Genomic DNA, 19,451 nt, shown 5'->3' on the forward strand with positions numbered 1-19,451 from the left:
CCAACTTGCCAACTTCTCAGCTGATCCTGTTTCCTCAAACTGGAAGATTCTGTGTCCTCATCCAAATAGATCTCAGCTGAACTGCTGCTAAAAGCCTAAAAGTTTAACAAGACTCTAGTTCCTGGTTTTCACGCCTTATATACCTTTCTGCTTCCTGCCATCACTTCCTGGGATTAAAGGCCTGTGTCACCATGCCTGGCTGTTTCCAGTGTGGCTTTGAACTCACAGAGATCCACATGGATCTCTGCCTTCGGAATGCTAGGATTAAAGGTCTGTGTGCCACCATTTTCTGGCCTCTATGTCTATCTAGCGGCTGTTCTGTTCTCTGACCCCAGGTAAGTTTATCAAGGTGGACAATATATTGGGGGACATAATATCACCACACCCTGTCTTGAAAAACAAACAACAACAACAAAAAAAGATATCTCATATACAAAAGGCAAAGGGGTGAAGGTGGCACATGCCTTTAATCTCAGCACTTGGAGACAAAAGAGGCAGATCTCTGAGTTTGAGGCCAATCTGATCTACAGTGTGAGTTCCAGGACCGCTAGGACTATACAAAGAAACCCTATCTTGAAAAACAAAAACAAAAACAAACAAAAAAAGCCGACCCCAACCATGTTCAACATCATTAGCCATTAAGAAAATACATGTCAAAGTACAATGAGATACCATTTCAGATCCACAAAGGTGGCTATAGTAAAAGACAGACAATGCTAAATACAAAGATATGGAGAAAATGAACGCGCACACACACTGTCGATGAAAAGGTGAAACTGTAGCTGCTACTTTAGAAAAACATTTGGTACCATTTCCTCATCAAAGAAAAGCAGAATTCACACATGACTCAGCAATTATAATCCCAGGTACTACAAGACTTGAAAACTTATGCTTACATGTTGTACATCACAGCTAAATTATACATAACAGCAAAAAAGTAGAGACCCCCCAAAAAATGTCCATCTAATGGAGAAATGACAAACCCATAATAATGGCAAAAATACAGGGCCACATATCCTGAGACACCATACAGAATGTTCAGAATAAGCAACTCCATGTAGTCAGAATGCAGACTAATAGCTGCCAGGGGTTGGAGGTGGGGATGAGAAAAAACAGCTATGGTACAGATGTCTCTGGGAAACAGTGAAAATGTTCTACACTGACTGTGGTGCTGATTTATCTTATGAATACATATTTAAAAAACAACAATGGCACATGAATGATCTCGAATCTGCTTTAAATGATCTCAAATCTGTTTCTGGCCATACTTTCAACTGAATTGATAAAACGGAACCCTACTGGGCTCTGCCTTGTTTCATTTCTAAGGGTTGAAGTCATCAACCTCTGTGCTTTTTAATGCCTCTAAAATAAAACAAAAACAACAAAAAATAATGCAGGCTGATTGAAATATGTTCAGATTATCTGGGTACTGGGCGGGAGTGGGGTTGGGAGGGGGTGTTTCCACTTACGTCTTTTGCCTTCACCACATGCACTTTTTATTTGGAAGTTAAAAACAGGATTCTAGTTTTGGGGATTTTAAAAGCATGTTCGCTAGGTTTCCTTATGGCATTTTCACACATAATTGGTTTTGGTTGACCCTCCTTATGCCCTTCCTCTCCTCCATCTGGACTGAAACCATTCCAGCTCCAGTACTCCATCTTTCTACTCCGTGTTCTGATGAAAGCCCACAGAAAAAAGCCTTCCCTCCAAATTCATTTTACTGGGCAGAGAGCATGAGATCTCTCAAGCAGGTAGTTGAAGCTGAGGGCTCTCTGGTAAAACACTCCTCTCAAGATGCTCCTCATCCCACCAACTTAGAAAAACCATACACAGCAGCCTGGCACAAGGATGTCCACCTGTCATCCTGGATACTCTGGAAGCCTAGGTGGATGTGTTCATTCCAGAGTTTGAGATGAAACTGCACAACATAACAAGATGTGAGATCAAAACCAAAACAAGCACAGGCCTACTAAGATAGGCCTAGAATCTCAGTAACTTGGGAGGTTGAAACAAGAGGATCACAAGTTCAAGCCCTATGTAGACCACAAAATAAACTCAGGGCTAATCTGGGCTTCAATAGCTTCAATATAAAAAGGGGATACAGTGCAGTGGTAGAAAACCTGTCTAGCACATACAGCTCCCAAGTACAGCAGGAGAAAACACGTATAAGGAAAAGGCACCTAAGTCGAACAACTTTAAACACTTGTACTGATCTATTTATTTTGCAGTGCTGTGGACACAAACCCTGGGCCTGGGTCATGCTAGGCAAGTGCTGTGCCATCAAGCTACATCCCTAGACTACTTCATGCATTCAACATATACCCACATGTACTTCCAGTTTTCCCTATCGGATTAAGAACTCTCCAGAAGCAGGGCAGTGGTGGCGCACGCCTTTAATCTCAGCACTCAGGAGGCAGAGGCCAGCCTGTTCTACAAAGTGAGATCCAGGACAGGCTCCAAAGCTACATACACAGAGAAACCTTTGTCTCGAAAAAACAAACAAACAACAAACAAAATCTCTCTAGAAAACGCCAAAGTCCGTGCAGTAAAGCCACACCAGTGTGCTTGGCAATGTCACTGACCCAGGTGGTTCTTTGTTTTGAATGACACCTTGTCAAAACTTTTACATTGTAAACCTCAGTTTACTTATTCTTAAAATGAAGCTAACAATACCCGTTCAGTGGTGTTTGGCAAAACGAAAACGTTGGCCGTGTGCCAAATGCACCATCTGGCACAGAGAGGTGTGAGACTGAGGTTATCTGCTTATCAAATCTTAATATTTGCATCTGCAACGTGACCAAACGGTATGTGCATTCTTCATCCGCTTTCCACATCTGTAAAGTCTACCCGAGGCTGGAGATAGCGTCTGCCGCCAAGCCTGACCACCTCGGTTCGGTTCCTGAGCATCGTGGAAAAACAAAACCGACTCGAGGGAATTGTCCTATGATCTCCACTAGCACACAGACAATAAACCATTTTTTTAAAAAATCTACGCCAAAAGAGCACTGTGAGAGAAAAATAATTTTAAAACCTGGCGTAGAGCAAGACCTTTTAAAAACAAAAGAAAAAAAAAAAACCCTTCCTTTTCGTGTTCCTTGACTCTCGAGCATCACCTCCAGCTCCCACACGCACCCAGACCCAAAGCCGCCCGATGTCGGTGCACACCAGCCACCCAGGTGGACCAACGCGTCGGGAAGCCATCTTTCCCAGTCAGAAGCAGATCACGGTCACACCCTCCCGTGCCCGAGACCCCAGGTCCCCGCACAAAGGCCGGGCCTCCCCTCCCCCGCCACCCCCACCCACTCCCAGGGACCAGCGGCTGGGCCTGGCCTCACCTTCGCCCGCTTGCGCCGGCTGGTCCGTCGGCCCTCCGGGGTCTCGGCTATCCCGGTCTCCATGGGCGTCGCGGAGCCGGGCCCGGCCGTGGGCCCCGCCTGAGGCCCGGCGGACCCGGGAGGCTCGGCCAGGCCCCCGGGAGGCGAGGCCCGCGGAGGCTCCTTCTTTCGCGGAGTGCGCTCGCCCGCCGGCCCCGTGGCGACGTCGGTGGGGCCCGCCAGGCCCGCGGTTGGCGCGGCCACCTCAGAGCCGTTCTCGGCGCCGCCCGCCGCCCCGGGCCCGGCCTCCGTCCCAGCCGCCGCCGCCGCCGCTGCTGCCGCTGCCGCCGCCGCCGCCGCCGCCTTCTTCCCAGACAACATCTCGGGCCGCCTGGCCGCCGCGGGCCGCAGGGGCCGCTCGGTCTGCCGCTCCGTGGGTCCGCAGCCGCCTAGCCCCGCCGCACCGCACCTCGCACGGTCCGTGAGAAGCCCGACGCCTCCGCGTGCGCACGCGCGCTGCGCGCTCCCGCCGCGTCGGGACAAAAAGCCGCAGCTGTTCCCAGCCGGGCCTCCCCGCAGCCATAGAGCGGCGTCCTGGAGGCTAGAGCGGAACCCGAGCGCCGAGCGCGAGGCCGACGTAGAGCGCCCCCTGCGGTAGGGAGTCAACTAAGCCCATTCATTCTAACTGCAGGACAAGGGTTCTGGCTTTCGGCTTACCACCTAATTGAGACAGGGGAACACCGCTTAATTATCCTACGCTACGCTGTTACTCAACCTTAGAGCACTTGCCTAGCAGGTATATGGCCCTGGGTTATCCCTAGCGCTGGGGGACTTCATAACCGCCCAGCTTGGACGGGGGTGGGGTGGGGGGTGGATGAAGTGTGCACGAATTTCCATGGTAATAAAATAGGGAGAAATGAAGAAATCCTGGTTTGAGTCAAAGCGAACTCTCTCTTGCCGCCAAGCCTTGTTCGTTTCTTGGCTCAGCAAGCATACCGTCTACATTCACACTCCCCACCATGCCTCCTCAAGTCCCTCATCTCCAGGCACATAACACACACCTCTTCTACCTGTCAGTTCTTTCTAATGTTGTGGTGGTGGATGTTTTATTTGTGGAATGTTGAGATGTATGGGAAGTTGAGTGTGGGTGGTGTTGTGAGGGCATTCATCAGAGAAGACTGCTCCGATATGGGTTTAAGCTAATAGAAAATCTTTATGAGCTGGCTGGCGACTACGGGGTGTTTTGGATCCCAGTGTATACCTGAGCCTTTCTTGGGGTGAGCTTTTAAGCCCAAAAACCATCTCCTGGGTTGACATACTTCAGTTAACAAGAACAGTTAGCCAGAAGTAGAACTACAAAGTCAAAAAGCAAGGTTAGTACATTTTCCACAACTATGGACTTTGATGGATTAAGCCTTTGTTTTAGTTTTGGCAGATGGTGCTATGTGCTGAGTTTTATAGCCTGAATGGTACTTTCCACCATGGAGTCGGTTGTGCTAGGGTCCCAGGACCTACTAATGCCTGGGGCCCTGTTACAGGTGGCTTACTTATTTAATTCTTCCAAGGTGGGGAACTTGACTGCAAAACAGTAGGGGGGGGGGGATTTGTTGGGGGAAATTCCGCACTGCGATTAGGGTGATTAGGATACAGGGTGTAAGTAATCCGTCGAAACTCACTGATCTATATGAATAGAATAGGCCTTTTTTTTTTTGTTTGTTTGTTTTTTTTTTTGTTTTTCGAGACAGGGTTTCTCTGTGTAGCTTTGCGCCTTTCCTGGAACTCACTTGGTAGCCCAGGCTGGCCTCGAACTCACAGAGATTCGCCTGCCTCTGCCTCCCGAGTGCTGGGATTAAAGGCGTGCGCCACCACCGCCCGGCAGAATAGGCCTTTTTTAAAAGCTATGCAAGAAAAAACACAGTACAAGATATGTCTTATGTGTGAAGTATATTAACCTGGCCAAAGTCAACAACATCCGTGACTGTGATAGAATTGTACTGAGGGAATGGAGATGAGTTTGTGGGGAAGAGATGAGGGCAATTTAGGGAAGGGTTGATAGTGTGGGAGAGGCTGCCTGGTGCTAGCTAAGCCCTGCTCTCCCATCTAAAATGCATAGTGCCCCAAAATGTAAGCACAATGCTCTCCCTTCCGTCTGCTGCCTGGCAGCCACTCTTCTACTTTCTGCCTCTGAATTTGAACTTGCTCCTGGTTCAAGGCACACCATCATGGTGGGGGAGCCACAGCAGCATGAGCTAGAGCAAGCTAGCCACATCCCATCCGTAGCCAGGAAGCAGAGAGCCATGAATGTGCGTGCTACTCAGCTCCCTTTCTACATCTACAGTCCAGGAGTCCAGGAAAGGCGCAACCCAGAGCAGGCCAGTCTCCCCGCTTCAGTTAATGGAGTGAAAATACCCCCTCCCCCAGAGGGGAGTCTAGGTTCTGCGGCTAACACTAACCATCACTCCAGGCAAACTACTGCTGAACTGCATCTCCAGCTCCCCACATTTTATTTATTCGTTCATTTGTCTATGCAGAGTTGATGGCTTCAAACATTTGGCTCTTATTCCTTTTCCTTATTTGTAAAAGCTTTTCAAGCCAGGCACAGTGGCGCACGCCTTTAATCCCAACAAAGGGAAGGCAGAGGCAGGCAGATCTCTGTGAGTTCAAGACCAGCCTGGTTTACAAAGCAAGTTCCAGGACAGCCAGGGCTGTTACACAGAGTAACCCTGTCTTAAAAATAAATAAATAAATAAAATATTTTTTAAAATTTGAGAGGTAGGTGTGTGTGTGTGTGTGTGTGTGTGTGTATGCCTGCTGTAGCATAGGTATGGAGGTCATAGGCAACTGCAGGAGTCAGTTCTCCTCTCCCACAATATGGGTCTCAGTGATTAAACTCAGTTCGACAGGTTTACTGGGCCACCTCACTAATACACACACACACACACACACACACACACACACACACACACACACACCTCTTTTTTTATTGAGACAGAACCTTAATATCCCAAGCTAGCCTCCAACTTGCTCTATAGTGAAGGATGGCCTTGAACTCCTGATCCTCTGCCTTCACCTGGGGTCACAAGCTGTACCACCTCACCTGGCTTTATCTTTTGGTTTTTTTGTTTTTTATTGTTGTTGTTGTTTTTGTTTTTTGGCTTTTTTTGAGACAGGGTTTCTCTGTGTAGTTTTAGTGCCTGTCCTGGATCTTGCTCTGTAGCCCAAGCTGGCCCTGCCTCCTGAGTGCTGGGACTAAAGGCGTGCGCCACTGCCACCCAGCCTATCTTTTGGTATTTATGAATAATGTTGCTGTGAATGTGGGTGTACAATTCTCTCTCCAAGTCCTTGCTTTTGAAACTGGCTTGCAAGTGAGCCTGGGCTTCAGTCAGAATTCAAGGTGATTGTGTAACTCAGTGGGGTAGCAAGGTGGAGAGGTGGGGAGGGGTTTGGGAAGATAATTCTTCTGGTAAAGTGCTTACTGTACAAGCTTGAGGACATGGTCAATTGTAGCTGGAAGTTTGTCCAATCCTGCCAGGACCCGAGGTCCAGACGAATCTCTCCCACCTGTGGTCCCACAGCCCCTTATAAAATAATTACTCAGATGTTTATATTAATTACAAACTGTATGACCTATGGCTTCTTTCTAGCTAGCTCTTATAACTTAACTCAACCTGTTTCTATTAATCTATGTGTTGCTACTTGGCCATGGCATTACTGGTCTGCTGACATCTTGTTGCTCCTTGGGCTGTAGGTTCAAATCTCTCTCGACTCTGCCCTTCTTCTCTCTGTATCTCTGCTTGGATTTCCTGCCTGGCTGTAAGCTTTCTTCCCATAGGCCAAAACAGCTTTATTGATTATCCAATGGGAGCCACACATATTCACAGCATAGGAAAGACATGCCACAGCAGTCAAATCCCAAGAACCTATGTAAAAGAGACAGATCTAATTGTGTGCACTTGTAATCCAGTGCTGGGAAGGTAGAGACAGGCAGATTCCTGGGATCCCTGGCCATCCAGTCTACCTAACTGGTGAGGGCAGGTCAATGAGAAGACCCTGTCTCAAAAAACAAGGTGGATGCCTCAAGGAATGACACCCAAAGTTGACCTCTGCCCCCCCCCACACACACAATAATGAAGCAATGGCCTAGCATGCATAAGGCCCTAGGTTAAATCCCCAGTATTGCAATAAATAAGTAAATGAACAGAGAATGGTGTAATCGTGTTTAAAAGTTTTTAAAGGATCATTCTTCCAATTCTTTCAGGGAATTCTCAAAGTGGGGCAGCTAACTTCTCCACTTTTAAAAAGTTGACATCTGCCAGGCATGGTGGCGCATGCCTGTAATCCCAGCACGCAGGTGCCTGAGGCAGGAGGGCCACACGTTCTAAACTAGCCTGGTTGCATAGAAAGAGTTCTCTCAAAAAATAAAACAAAATCAAAAAAGTTAGTGTCTCAGTTCGTTCCTATTGCTGTGAGGAAACACCATGACCAAAAGCATCGTGGGGAGGAAAGGGTTTATTTGGCTTACACTTCCACACTGTCCATCACTGAATGAAGTCAGGACAGGAACTCAAACAGGGCAGGAACCTGGAGGCCGGAACTGATGCAGAGGCCATGGAGGGGAGCTGCGCACTGGCTTGCTCTCTCTGGATTGTTCATCCTGCCTTCTTACAGAACCCAGGACTACCAGCCCAGGGATGGCCCCTCCCAATGAGCTGGTCCCTCCCCCATAAATCACTAATTAAGAAAATTCCCTGGGGCTGGAGAGATGGCTCAGAGGCAGCTAGCTTTTCCAGAGGTCCTGAGTTCAATTCCTAGCAACCACATGGTGGCTCATAACCATCTCTAATGAGATCTGGCGCCCTCTTCTGGCGTCCAGGAATACATGCAGATAGAACACTGTATACATAATAAATAAATCTTAAAAAAAAAAAAATAGAAAGAAAAGAAAAGGGCTGGAGAGATGGCTCAGAGGTTAAGAGCACTGACTGTTCTTCCAGGAGTCCTGAGTTCAATTCCCAGCAACCACATGGTGGCTCACAGCCATCTGTAATGAGATCTGGCGCCCTCTTCTGTATACATAATTAATAAATAAAATCTTTAAAAAAAAAAAAAAGAAAGAAAGAAAAGAAAAGAAAAAAAGAAAATTCCCTGCAGGCATGGCTACAGCCTGATCTTAAGGAGGCATTTTCTAAATTGAGGTTCCCTCCTCTCAGATGACTTTAGCTTATGTCAAGTTAATATAAATTATCCAGCACACTTAGCAAGCTAGTATCTAACTTTACAGAGTAAGGTCACTAATCAACATTAAGAAGCTAATTAAGGGCTGAGGAAATGGTTCCGTCTGTAAAGCATTCACCATGCAAGCACGGGGACCCAAGTTTGATTCCTTGCACATTCGTGAAAAGCTAGGTGTGGGGTGTGTACTTGCGGTCCCGGCACTGGGGAGGTGGAGACAGGAAATCCCCCGGGCTTGCTGGCCAGCCATTCAAACCAAACTGGTGCACCCCAAGTCCGGGTGAGAGACCCTGTCTTAGGGGAAAAAGTAAGGTGGATGGCTCCTGAGGAATGATAGCCAAAGTTGTTCTCTAGCCTCCACATACACACATATAACTAAAAACAAAAACAAGGAGAAAGTGCCACTCAGTGGATAAAGGCATTGCTGACAAGCCGGGAACCTGGGTCGGATCCCAAGTGAGACCCACGTGGTGGAATGTTTTCACATACTCATGCATACACAAATAGTAAGTATAATTTTTTTTTCTTTTTTTGGGACAGGGTTTCTTTGTGTAACAGTCCTGGCTGTCCTAGAACTCACTCTGTAGACCAGGCTGGTCTCGAACTCAGAGATCTGCCTGCCTCTGCCTCCCGAGTGCTGGGATTAAAGGAGTGTGCCACCACCGCCTGGTATAAGTATAATTTTTAAAGTAAATCAAGCATAAATCTCCACGGACTTATTGACAGTGTTCTAGTGTGACTATAAAAGTGCACACACGGGTTGGGGATTTAGCTCAGTGGTAGAGCACTTGCCAAGCCCTGGGTTCGATCCTCAGTCCCCCCCCCCAAAAAAAAAAGTGCACACAGCAGTCTGTTTGCCTTATCTCCATGTTATGGATAAGTTTTCTTTGCCATCTCCCCCATTCTGAGAGCAGGTGGTCTGTGGCATTGGCTGTTTTGTTACAAGGGGCCCCCAGAAATGTTCAATGAGAGGGGTCCTGCTGAGGCCTCTATCACTCGGCTGCCATGAACATGTCCTGAGATGATGCCTGACACACAGTGGGCCCTTAAGACATAGGAGTACTTATTGTTATGCGACAGCCAGGGTGGGGGGGGGAGCTGGTTATGAATCAGAGGATTGGGTGGCCCTGCCTCCTGTCATGGAGGGCACTGCAGCAGGGGCCTGGGCCTGGGCCCCTCTTTGCCGTCATGTTGGGGGAGCTGATGTTTCTTTTGAGGAGCTTCCATGCCTTTCTGGCCTCTTCTGGCACGATAGGAGCAGTCTTGGCTTGGCTGCTAAGCTCTAAACCAGCCTTATTTGGCTTCCTCTTTCTTCTGCTATTGCTCAGCAACTGGCTGGTCAAGCATGAGCTCAGTCGGGCTCCCTTCCAGCCCCAGACGGTGAGCGAGAGGGTGCTTAGCTTCATCTGTGGGTTATGGACACGCAGAGCTGGCTGGGGCGGGGGTGGGGGTGGGGGGACTCAGAGAGGGTTAATGGGGCGTCAGGATAATGAGGTCTCTGAAGAATTTAAGACTCTGGGCTAAGTCCCTGCTCTGTGGTTTCCTCTGGGATGGTGGATGAATCCCTTCAATAGGGTGTGCTTCAGCTGTGAAATAGGGGCCACACCAGACTCTCGCTCACCATGTTCCACCGTGTTTCCACAACACTACCAATTATTTCAAGTGGAAACAACTGTTTTGTTTTGTTTTGTTTTTCAAGACAGGGTTTCTCTGTGTAGCTTTGGTGCCTGTTCTGGATCTTGCTCTGTAGACCAGGTTGGCCGCCAACTCACAGAGATCCGCCTGGCTCTGCCTCCCAAGTGCTGGGATTAAAGGCATGCGCCACCACCGCTCGGCTCAAGAGGCAAAAACTTTAAATGGCTATACATGTACATATATAATGTATAATTTTTTTCTAAAATAGAATAATGAAGACATAAGAAATGCACAAATTGTGTCAGTTAGTTTTATTTTACTTATAACCTCTACCTGAACCAGTCACCTTAGAAAGAAAAGGTTTCTTTTGGCTCACAGTTTTAGAGGTTCTGGTTCTGACTCTTGCCTGGGTGGATCCATTGCTTTGAACCCTCTGGCAGATGGGTTATGGGGTGGAAAAGGCAAAACTGAGCACATATGGCCAGGAAGTGAACAGGAGCTCTGGAAAAGAAAACAAGTCAGGGTTCCATGACCCTCGGTGAAGGCATGCCTGTAAAGGTCCTTCTCTAAGGGGTTCCGCCACTTCTCAAATACACCAGGGATGGAGCCTTCAATTTAACTCGTGGGTCTTTGGGAGATGTTCTGGATCCTCACTATAGCAGATGTCTTACCCTAGGAAGTGCTGTAAGGACATCTCTGGGTGGGATGGTTCGTGTGTGTGTGTGTGTGTGTGTGTGTGTGTGTGTGTGTGTGTGTGTAAGAGGGGAGGGGACATTGTTTAGCAGCTTCTCTGGCCTCTACATTAGGAAACACTAATATCACTTTCCATTCCATTTGTCACAACCTAGAAAATATCCAGATATTGCCAGATGTTACTTGGAGAGGGCAAAATAGTGTCCTCTTTAAAATGAACAAATGGGTTAGAGAGATGATGGTCCATCCTTCAAGGTAATTTGTTGTTCTTGTAGAGGACCCAGATTTGGTTCCCAGCACCCACATGCAGGCAAAAACACCCATAAAATAAATGATTTGGGGCTGGAGTGATAGCTCAGTGATTAAGAGCACTTGCTGCTCTTGCAGAAGACCTGAGTTCAGGTCCCAGCACCTACATGGTAGCTTACAATTGCTTATAACTCCAGGGATTGAATTCCCTTTTCTGACTTCCACAGGCACCCATATGGTGGCTTCTCCATCCATAATTCCACTTCCAGGGGATCCAATGCCCCCTCCCAATCTCCTTGGGCACTGCATGCACAGGTACACATACATACTCATAAACATAAAGTAAATAAATCTAAATCTAAAAATGCAATTAAAAAATTAAATAAAAAAGCACCAGAGGACTAGGGGTATGCCCCAGTAGGCAAAGTGCTTGCTGAGCAAATGTGAGGACTGGAATTGGGTACCCAGTACCCACTTACAAGCAAGTGGGTGTGGCGGTCCACCTGCAATCTTAGACTGTAGCAGGTGGAGACAGAGGATCCCCAGAATAGGCTGGCTAGCCAGGCTAGCCAAAATGGTGAGCTCTGGGTTCAGGAAGAACCTTTTGTCAATAAATAGGGTGGATGGGCTGGAGAGATGGCTCAGCAGTTAAGAGCATTGGCTGCTCTTCCAGAGGACCCAGGTTCAATTCCCAGCACCCACATGGAAGCTCACAACTGTCTGTAACTCCAGTTCTAGGGGATCTGACACCTTCACAACAATGAACATAAAATAAAGTTAAATAAGTTATTTAAAAAATATAGGGCTGGAGAAATGGCTCAGAGGTTAAGAACACCGACTACTCTTCCAGAGGTCCTGAGTTCAATTGCCAGCACCTACATGGTGGCTCACAACCATCTGTAATGAGATCTGACACCCTCTCCTGTATACATAATAAATAAATAAATCTTTAAAAAAAATGTATACACACACACACACACACACACACACACACACACACACACACACGGTGCAGCAGTGTGCACACCTTTAATCCCAGCACTTGGGAGGCAGAGCCAGGCAGATGTCTGTGAGTTCGAGGCCAGCCTGGTCTACAGAGCGAGATACAGGACATGCACCAAAACTACACAGAGAAACTCTGTCTTGAAAAACCAAATATATATATATATTATATATATATATATATATATATATATATATATATGGTGGGGAATAAATGAGGAAGACACCCCATGTCAGCCTGGGGCCTCTTCACACATGAACACACATGCTCATACACATTCTAGCATGCAAACACATATACACACCATCAACATACACATTTGCAAAGGGAAAAAAACCCGTATAAAACACTAACTACCCAATTCAGGACTCTAACTGAGGAAGTGACACCAGGGGAAGGGAGCCCCAGGGGGAGACGTTCACAGACATTTCAATTGTAGTTGTGAAATTTCCTTCCTCCCTCTGCCCTGCCTTCCCCTCCTTCCCTGCCCCTCCCTCCCTGCTCTCCCATTGGGCTGCATCCTGAGCACTTTATTTGATTTCTTAAGTTAACATGAGGAAGATGGGAATTTGGTGTGATATTTACCATTTTTTCCCTCATCTTTTGACTTTCTTTCTTGAGGTAGGGTTTCTTGTAGCCTGGGCTGACCTCCAACTCACTGCGTAGCCAAGGCTGACTTTGAACCCCTGATCCTCCTGCTTCAGTCTCCTGCATGTTGGAATTATAGGTGTTATAGGAATTATATAACCACAACTAGATTATATACTGCTGGAGTTCAAACCCCAGACTTCAGTTATGCCAAGGAAACTCTCCACCACCTGAGCTAGGTACCATCCTGAGAGAGTTTTAAAGTATTTCTTTCTGTTTTTTTGTTGGTGTTTTTTGTTTGTTTGTTTGTTTTTGAGACAGGGCTTCTCTGTGTAGCCCTGGATGTCCTAGAACTCACTTTGTAGACCAGGCTGGCCTCGAACTCACAGAGATCCTTCTGCCGCTGCCTCCCGAGTGCTGGGATTAAAGGCATGCACCACCACCCTGTTAAAAGTGTGCAATTGTTAAAGACCGGTAGTTTATAGGATTAAGGGGGGGATGTTACTATAAACTGGGGGGGCCCATGAGGACTTGTGAGGACTGAATGCTGAGGATGTCTAGAGACCACTGATGCACTGCAGTTTCAGGTTTTACTGATTCTGACAAAATGCTCAGAAAGATATTGAAAAATGAAGACTTTGGAGACAGACACATATAAATTTATGCCAAGGGCCTTAACATTTTCTTTAATGTGTGTGGGTAATCTTGTGCCACGGTGCATGTTGGGAGGACAACTTGCAGGAGTCAGCTCTCTCCTTCCACTGGGTGGGTCCTGGGGATCAGACTCAGGTCTGACTTGGCCAGAACCTTTAGCCACTGAGCCATCTTGTCGACCCACAGGACTTATGTCTTCTACAACTGCTGATCATTCCTATGAAACAAAGACACCCCTGGGTCTTAGATGTTTGGAGAAGGAAGTTTTGGCTGTAGGGTGATGAGAAAGTGACTTTCCCTCACTGGATCCCAATTCTCCCAACCACAAATCATGGCAAAGATGCTCTCTCCTTGGTGGAGGGCCTGAGTATTAATTACATGGCCTGGAGGGCAGGAATGTAGCCCAGTTGGTAGAGCCTTGCATACATGAAGCCCGGGGGGGGGGGGGGGGCCGCGGGGTTCGATTCCCAGCACTGCATAAACTAGATGTACATGTGTAACCCCAGCACTGGAGAGGTAGAGGCAGAGGGATCAGGAGTCCAAGGTCATCCTGGGCTATGTAGTGAGTTCCAGGCCATCCTGGGCTAAATGAGAGCCTGTCCCAAAGATGAAAATTAAAATTAACCTGGTCTGGAGCAGATGTTCTATGTTGGAAGGAATTATCATTATGAATTGACTCTTTTCTCCTGACGGGGCTCTTAGGAGGTGGCCGAACCAACAGCGGTGGCTCCATTACTCTTTCCCAACGACACTGCCATGAACAACAAAGAGCTGGAGAAGATGAATGCTTGCTTCGCCCTCCAGGATAAGGTCCTTGAACGGCTGTTGTTCAGTGAGATGAAGCTGAACGTCTTGGAAAATCAGATGTTCATCATATGGAATAAAATGAGTCGCCGCCGCCGGTGGACCAGCAGACGCCGTAACTTCTCCAGGAGGCCGCTCAGGACAAGAAGGAATGACTCTACTTTTTCCACCATGTCTAACTATACTGCCAATACCCTCACTGAATGCAACTGAAATAGGCTAGCCTCTGCTGATGTGTCTTCACCCTGTGTGTGAGTCTGGTTTTGTTGTTGCCGCTGCTCTCACAAAATGCCCGAAGCCTGGGAACTTATAAAGAAAAGAGCTTCATTTATTTCACAGTACTGGAAATATCCAAGAACGTGATGCTAGCAGTAGCTTTTTGTGAGGACTTCAAAGAAGATAGCAACTCATTGTGTGTGTGTGTGTGTGTGTGAGAGAGAGAGAGAGGGAGAGAGAGAGAGAGAGAAAAAGAGAGAGAGAGAGAGAGACAAAGACACATAGAGATATCACTTGGTGAGAAAGGAAGTAAAAGAGAGCCAGGAAAGCCAAAGCTGCTTTATAACAACTTCTCCTGCATTAGGGATGTAGCTCAGTGGTAGAGCACTTGCCTAGGATATATAAGGTCTTGGGTTCAATCCCCAGTATTTCCAAAAAGAAGACAACAAAACAACACTCTCTTTGGCTCATCAAGTTAAGGCACTTCCCACCAGGTTACCCTGACAACCTGAGTTCAATTTCTAGAACTCACATGGTTCAGGGAGAGAACTGACCCCTGCAAATTGTCCTCTGACCTCCACACTTGTCGTGAACATACACATGAACACACACACAAAATAATAAATAAACAGCAAATACCTTCTCTCCTTCTCTTGAGGTAACCAGTCCAGCACCAGACTGTTGATGTGGTTAAAAAAAAAAAAAAAAAAAAAAAAAAACCACCATGATTAAAAGCAACCTGGGGAGGAAAGGGTTTATTTGGCTTACAGTCCATCATCAGGGGAAACCAAGGCAGGAATCTGCTCAAGATCTGAAGCAGAGACCATGGAGGAACCCTGCCTACTGGCTCAGTCAGTCACCTTTCTTTGTATTTTTTTCTTTTGAGACAGAGTCTCACTATATAGACCGAACTGGCCTGGAACTCACTCTGTAGACCAGGCTGGCTTTGAACTCACAGAGATCCACCTGCCTCTGCCTCCTGAGTGCTAGGATTAAAGGCGTGCACCACTATATCTAGCCCTCAACTACCTTTCTTATAAAGCTCGGACCCACTTCCCAGAGATGCTGCCGCCCACAGTGAACCTGGCCCTTGTACATCAGTTAGCAATCAAGAAAACACCCATGGACCAACCTGGTAGAGCCAATTCTTCAGCTGAGGGTCCCTCTTCCCAGGTGTTGTGTTGATGACTAAGATCAGCCGCCACACCCCTCTTGCAGAGGACCTGGGTCCAGTTCCCAGCACCCACATCAGGAGGCTCACAACTGCCTGCAGCTCCAGCTCCAGGGGATCCAACACCCTTCTCTGGTCTCCCTGGGTACCTGCATACATGTGGGATACACACACACACACACAGGCACACACATATACATTTAAAAAGGAATCTTAAAACGTTTTGCTTTAGTTATTTATGTGTGTGCATGCATCCTGAGGCTCCAACTCCCGATCGTCAGGCTGGGCAGCACGTGCCTGCCCCCACCGAATGTCTTGCTGGCCCTGAATTGTACTTTTGAACTTTGTGTTCGGTGCCTCCTTGGACATGTTTCTCAGCTCTTTTCTGTCATCAGATCGCCGTGGCAGGGGCAGATGCTGCACTTTTCCTCCAGTACCTGGTTCGAGTGAATGTAGTAACATACAGCTGTCACTGCTCTGAGTGACAGCCAGGGCCTTCCATGCGACTTCCCACATGTGTTTGTGGCTAGGAATCTCAGCTAGAAAACTCATTTCAGTTCATCACACCTCTTTTCATTCTATCTTCTTCTCCTTTTTTAAATATGTATGAGTATTTTGCCTGCATATGTATACATGCACCACCTCTGTGTCTGGTACCTCTTTAGGCCAGAAGCTGGCATTGGATCCCCAGGAACTGGAGTTACAGACAGTTGTGAGCTGTCATGTGGGTGCTGGGAATTGGATCCATGTCCTCTGGAAGAACAGCCAAGACTCTAAACCACTGTGCAATCTCTCCAGCCCATGTTTTGAATGTTATCTCCCCGCTGAGAAGAGGCCCACAAAAGAGTGATAATTACAGTGACTTCCTCAGGCACTCCTGGTATGCAGCGGCCTGCCTGCTCTACCTGTGACTCTTGTCTGACTCAGCTTCTGCTCCCACACCACTAGGGCAGTGTCTTTATCACCCATGCACGGCTCGAGGTCCAAGAAAAGACGGTATCTGATCAAAGTCACACCATTACTAAGGAGCACCTCGGGGTTTGAACTCTGTGGTCTGGCCCGAGGGTCCTGCAGTGGGTGGAGCCTAAACTGTGCAGTCCAAGGAACTTACATTTCCCCAAAAATCAAGAGACAGCGGGGGTGGGGTGGGGGGTGGGGGGGGTGGAGGGGGTGGAGAGATGGCTCTGTGGTGCACTTGCTTTTGCAGAGGACCTGAGTTTGGCTCCCAGGACCCATGTCAGATAGCTAACAGCTACCTGTAACTCCATCTCCAGGGGATCTGACGCCCTCTTCTGAACTCCACAGGGCACTACACTTATGTGCACAAAGCTATATACACCGATACACACAAATACATAATTAAAAAGAAAATACTTTAGAGGGAGAGACAGCCAGGATGATATATCTCATGCAGAAAGAGGATAGATAATTCCTCCCTTCCTGGCTGGTGTGTGTGTGTGTAGGTGTGTGTGTGTGTGTGTGTGTGTGTGTGTGTGTGTGTGTGTGTGTGTGAGAGAGAGAGAGAGAGAGAGAGAGAGAGAGAGAGAGAGAGAGAGAGAGAGAGAGAGATCCTCCTTGGGTACAGAACTTGAAGAGCGATTCTCTAGTAAAATACAGGAGCAAGCTGGGACCGAGATCTTACCCATGTACATCTGCTGCCACCTCGTGGTGACATTTCTGTATGACATGGTGTGGATTCTCTTCTGGCTGAACTGGGAATAACCCTGGCTTGCAGGTGAGAAATAGCTGCTTCCAGAGCTGGGCCAAGTCGAGTATCCAGGAGGAGCCCCGCAGAAGGCTGGTGGGTGTTCCGAAGGGGAGGCTCGCAGGTCCTGCAGAGAGCTGACTCAGATCATCAGCCCTAGCTTTGACATGCTATGCTTGCCCTGGAGGACCTCATGGTCGGTCAGATTCCCAGGGGGGCTCCGGTGCTCCAACCTTAGCCCTGGCACTTCCTGGGAACTTCACTTCTCTGGACATCAGCTTCTGTGGATGGAATAGCTTCTGCTTTGTGCAACTGCAGTGCAGGTCAAAGACACAGACAGGGCCTGTAAGATGGCTGGGCAGGTAAAGGTGGCTGCCGCCAAGCCTGACGACCCAAATTCAATCCCTGGGACCCACACAGTGGAAAGAGAAAACCAACTCTGGCAAGCTGTCCTCTGACATTCCAGAAAGTCCACTAAGAAAAATCTAAAATCAGCCTTAGGATCAGGTCCGGGGTTTGATACCAAAGCCAGCTCATGAGAGCCAGCCTTGGCAGAGCCCTTCCTGGGTGCCAGGTCCCAGGCTTCTTGCTTTACAACACCCTGCTGCTTAATTAGGTGAGGTTATTATTGTCCTCATTTACAAAGAAACCAAGAGAGTGCCACTCCCAGGTCACAATGGTGCTCCTGAACATTTCATAGTGAGGCCTCACTGTATGCTCCTCAGACAGGTGAACCGACTCAAAAGGGTCTTAGAGGCCTGTGGGTCAGATCCTGGTGGCTGTCCGTTGTCACCTCTTTTCTACCCTGGGCCCACAGAGATTCCCGGAGGGAGAGTTCCCACCCCCACCCCCTCATCTATAGCTTCTGAGGTCACATGGAGTATCCAACACTACTCTGGCACATCTGTCCAGCTTCCCTGTTGCTGGGGCTTCTGGGAGCTAATCCTGTAGGCAGAGGGTGGAGGGGAGCACGGGGGGGGGGATTAGCACTGGAGAATTGAGGGCCACATCTGTTGCCTCTGGGCATTTGGTAAAGCCCATGCTGAGAACCCAGAAGGACTCTCCTGTCTCTCGGAACACGGGGAACCCTGTGAAAGGCCTGCATTGTGGGTCCTATTGGATCCTTCTGGAAGTGGGTAAGATGTGAGAGTCTGGGGCAGGTCGTTGTGGGGCAGGCTGGGAAGGAGACCTGGGATTAAATGCTTGGGTCTGCTGGTAGATTTGGAGTAGGTATGGTGCCCATCAGTCTAGGTTTGTCTGAGACAGGAGGGTTTTGGGAATCTGGGTCTTCCAGTGCAAAAACCAGGACAGGTCTGGACAACTGGGCGCTGTGATGGGGCTTCTGAGCTCGGCAATGGCCCCCTTCCCCCAACATTTAAATCTTACTCCTTTTTCTAGTTATTCTCTGTCCCCCTTTCTCCCAGGACCTCCCCCCTTTTTATGTGTATGAGTGTTTTGCCTACGTGTGTGTGTTTTTATCATGTGTATAGCTGGTACCCATGGAGGGGGTCAGATGCCCTGGAATTGGGGTTACAGACAATTGTGAGTTTGGGTGCAGGGATTTGAACCCAGATCCTCTGGAGTAACAGCCAGTGATCTTAACCCCTGAGCCATCTCTCCAGGCCCTGTCTCCCCACCGCTCCCACCTCCTTTTGCATTTACCTGCCCACAGGGTCTCCTGGGCTGCCGGCCTGAATCCTCAAGGAGCTGGGATCTTCCATGCCTTGGGGAGGATGAAGACTCGGGTGAGGCTCAAACCGGAAATCACACATCACACATCATCTCTGTCAGCATCCCGGTTCTTCCCCAGCCACCTGCTCAGGGACTCCACCCTCCTTCCCACCCTGGCTGGTTCACCTGCACCCGGCACCAGAGCCTCTGTCCTTGCCTGTTTCTCTGTGGAACGAGCACAGCAAAGATGATAGCTGCTATGCTAACACTTATTGTTACAAGACCGTTCACTGGTCCAGGCTTCCTGCGCAGCTTTCTGGGGGCTTCTATCATCTGAGCTCTCGGGTGGGGGGGGCAGTTGCCAGGCTCTGAGAGGCAAGGTCGTCTGTCTAAAGCTGGAGGGTGAGCTTGTGGGGTCCCACACAGGAGCAGGGGTGTCCTAGCTTCATTCTGTTCATCATAGAGGCTTTTCTACCTGTTTTGGAAGAGTGGCATGGTGGTAGGATGCTATGAATA

General features: G+C 48.3%; 2 protein-coding genes across 5 annotated transcripts in view; one reads left to right on the top strand and one right to left on the bottom strand.

Moving 5' to 3' along the window:
* Positions 1 to 3,835, bottom strand: part of Kdm1a (lysine demethylase 1A) — a 53,493-nt gene extending 49,658 nt beyond the window's left edge. For 2 of the 4 annotated variants that reach the window (XM_028875407.2, XM_028875405.2), the window contains exon 1: positions 3,336 to 3,833. In XM_028875407.2, coding sequence (XP_028731240.1) covers positions 3,336 to 3,695 — 360 coding nt within the window. In that variant the 5' untranslated portion in view covers positions 3,696 to 3,833. Of the gene's footprint in view, positions 1 to 3,335 lie in introns of all 4 variants that reach the window. The other 2 variants (XM_028875406.2, XM_028875404.2) reach the window with 2 other exon arrangements.
* A 5,832-nt stretch (positions 3,836 to 9,667) lies between these two features.
* On the top strand, positions 9,668 to 14,415 carry Tex46 (testis expressed 46). Its single transcript, XM_028875408.2, has 2 exons — positions 9,668 to 9,926; positions 14,071 to 14,415. The coding sequence occupies exons 1-2, from the start codon at positions 9,735 to 9,737 to the stop codon at positions 14,383 to 14,385; spliced, it is 507 nt and encodes a 168-aa protein (XP_028731241.1). The 5' UTR covers positions 9,668 to 9,734; the 3' UTR covers positions 14,386 to 14,415.
* The last annotated feature ends 5,036 nt before the right edge of the window (positions 14,416 to 19,451 follow it).

The sequence above is a fragment of the Peromyscus leucopus genome, chromosome 2, assembly GCF_004664715.2.
Source record: "Peromyscus leucopus breed LL Stock chromosome 2, UCI_PerLeu_2.1, whole genome shotgun sequence".
NCBI lineage: Eukaryota > Metazoa > Chordata > Mammalia > Rodentia > Cricetidae > Peromyscus > Peromyscus leucopus.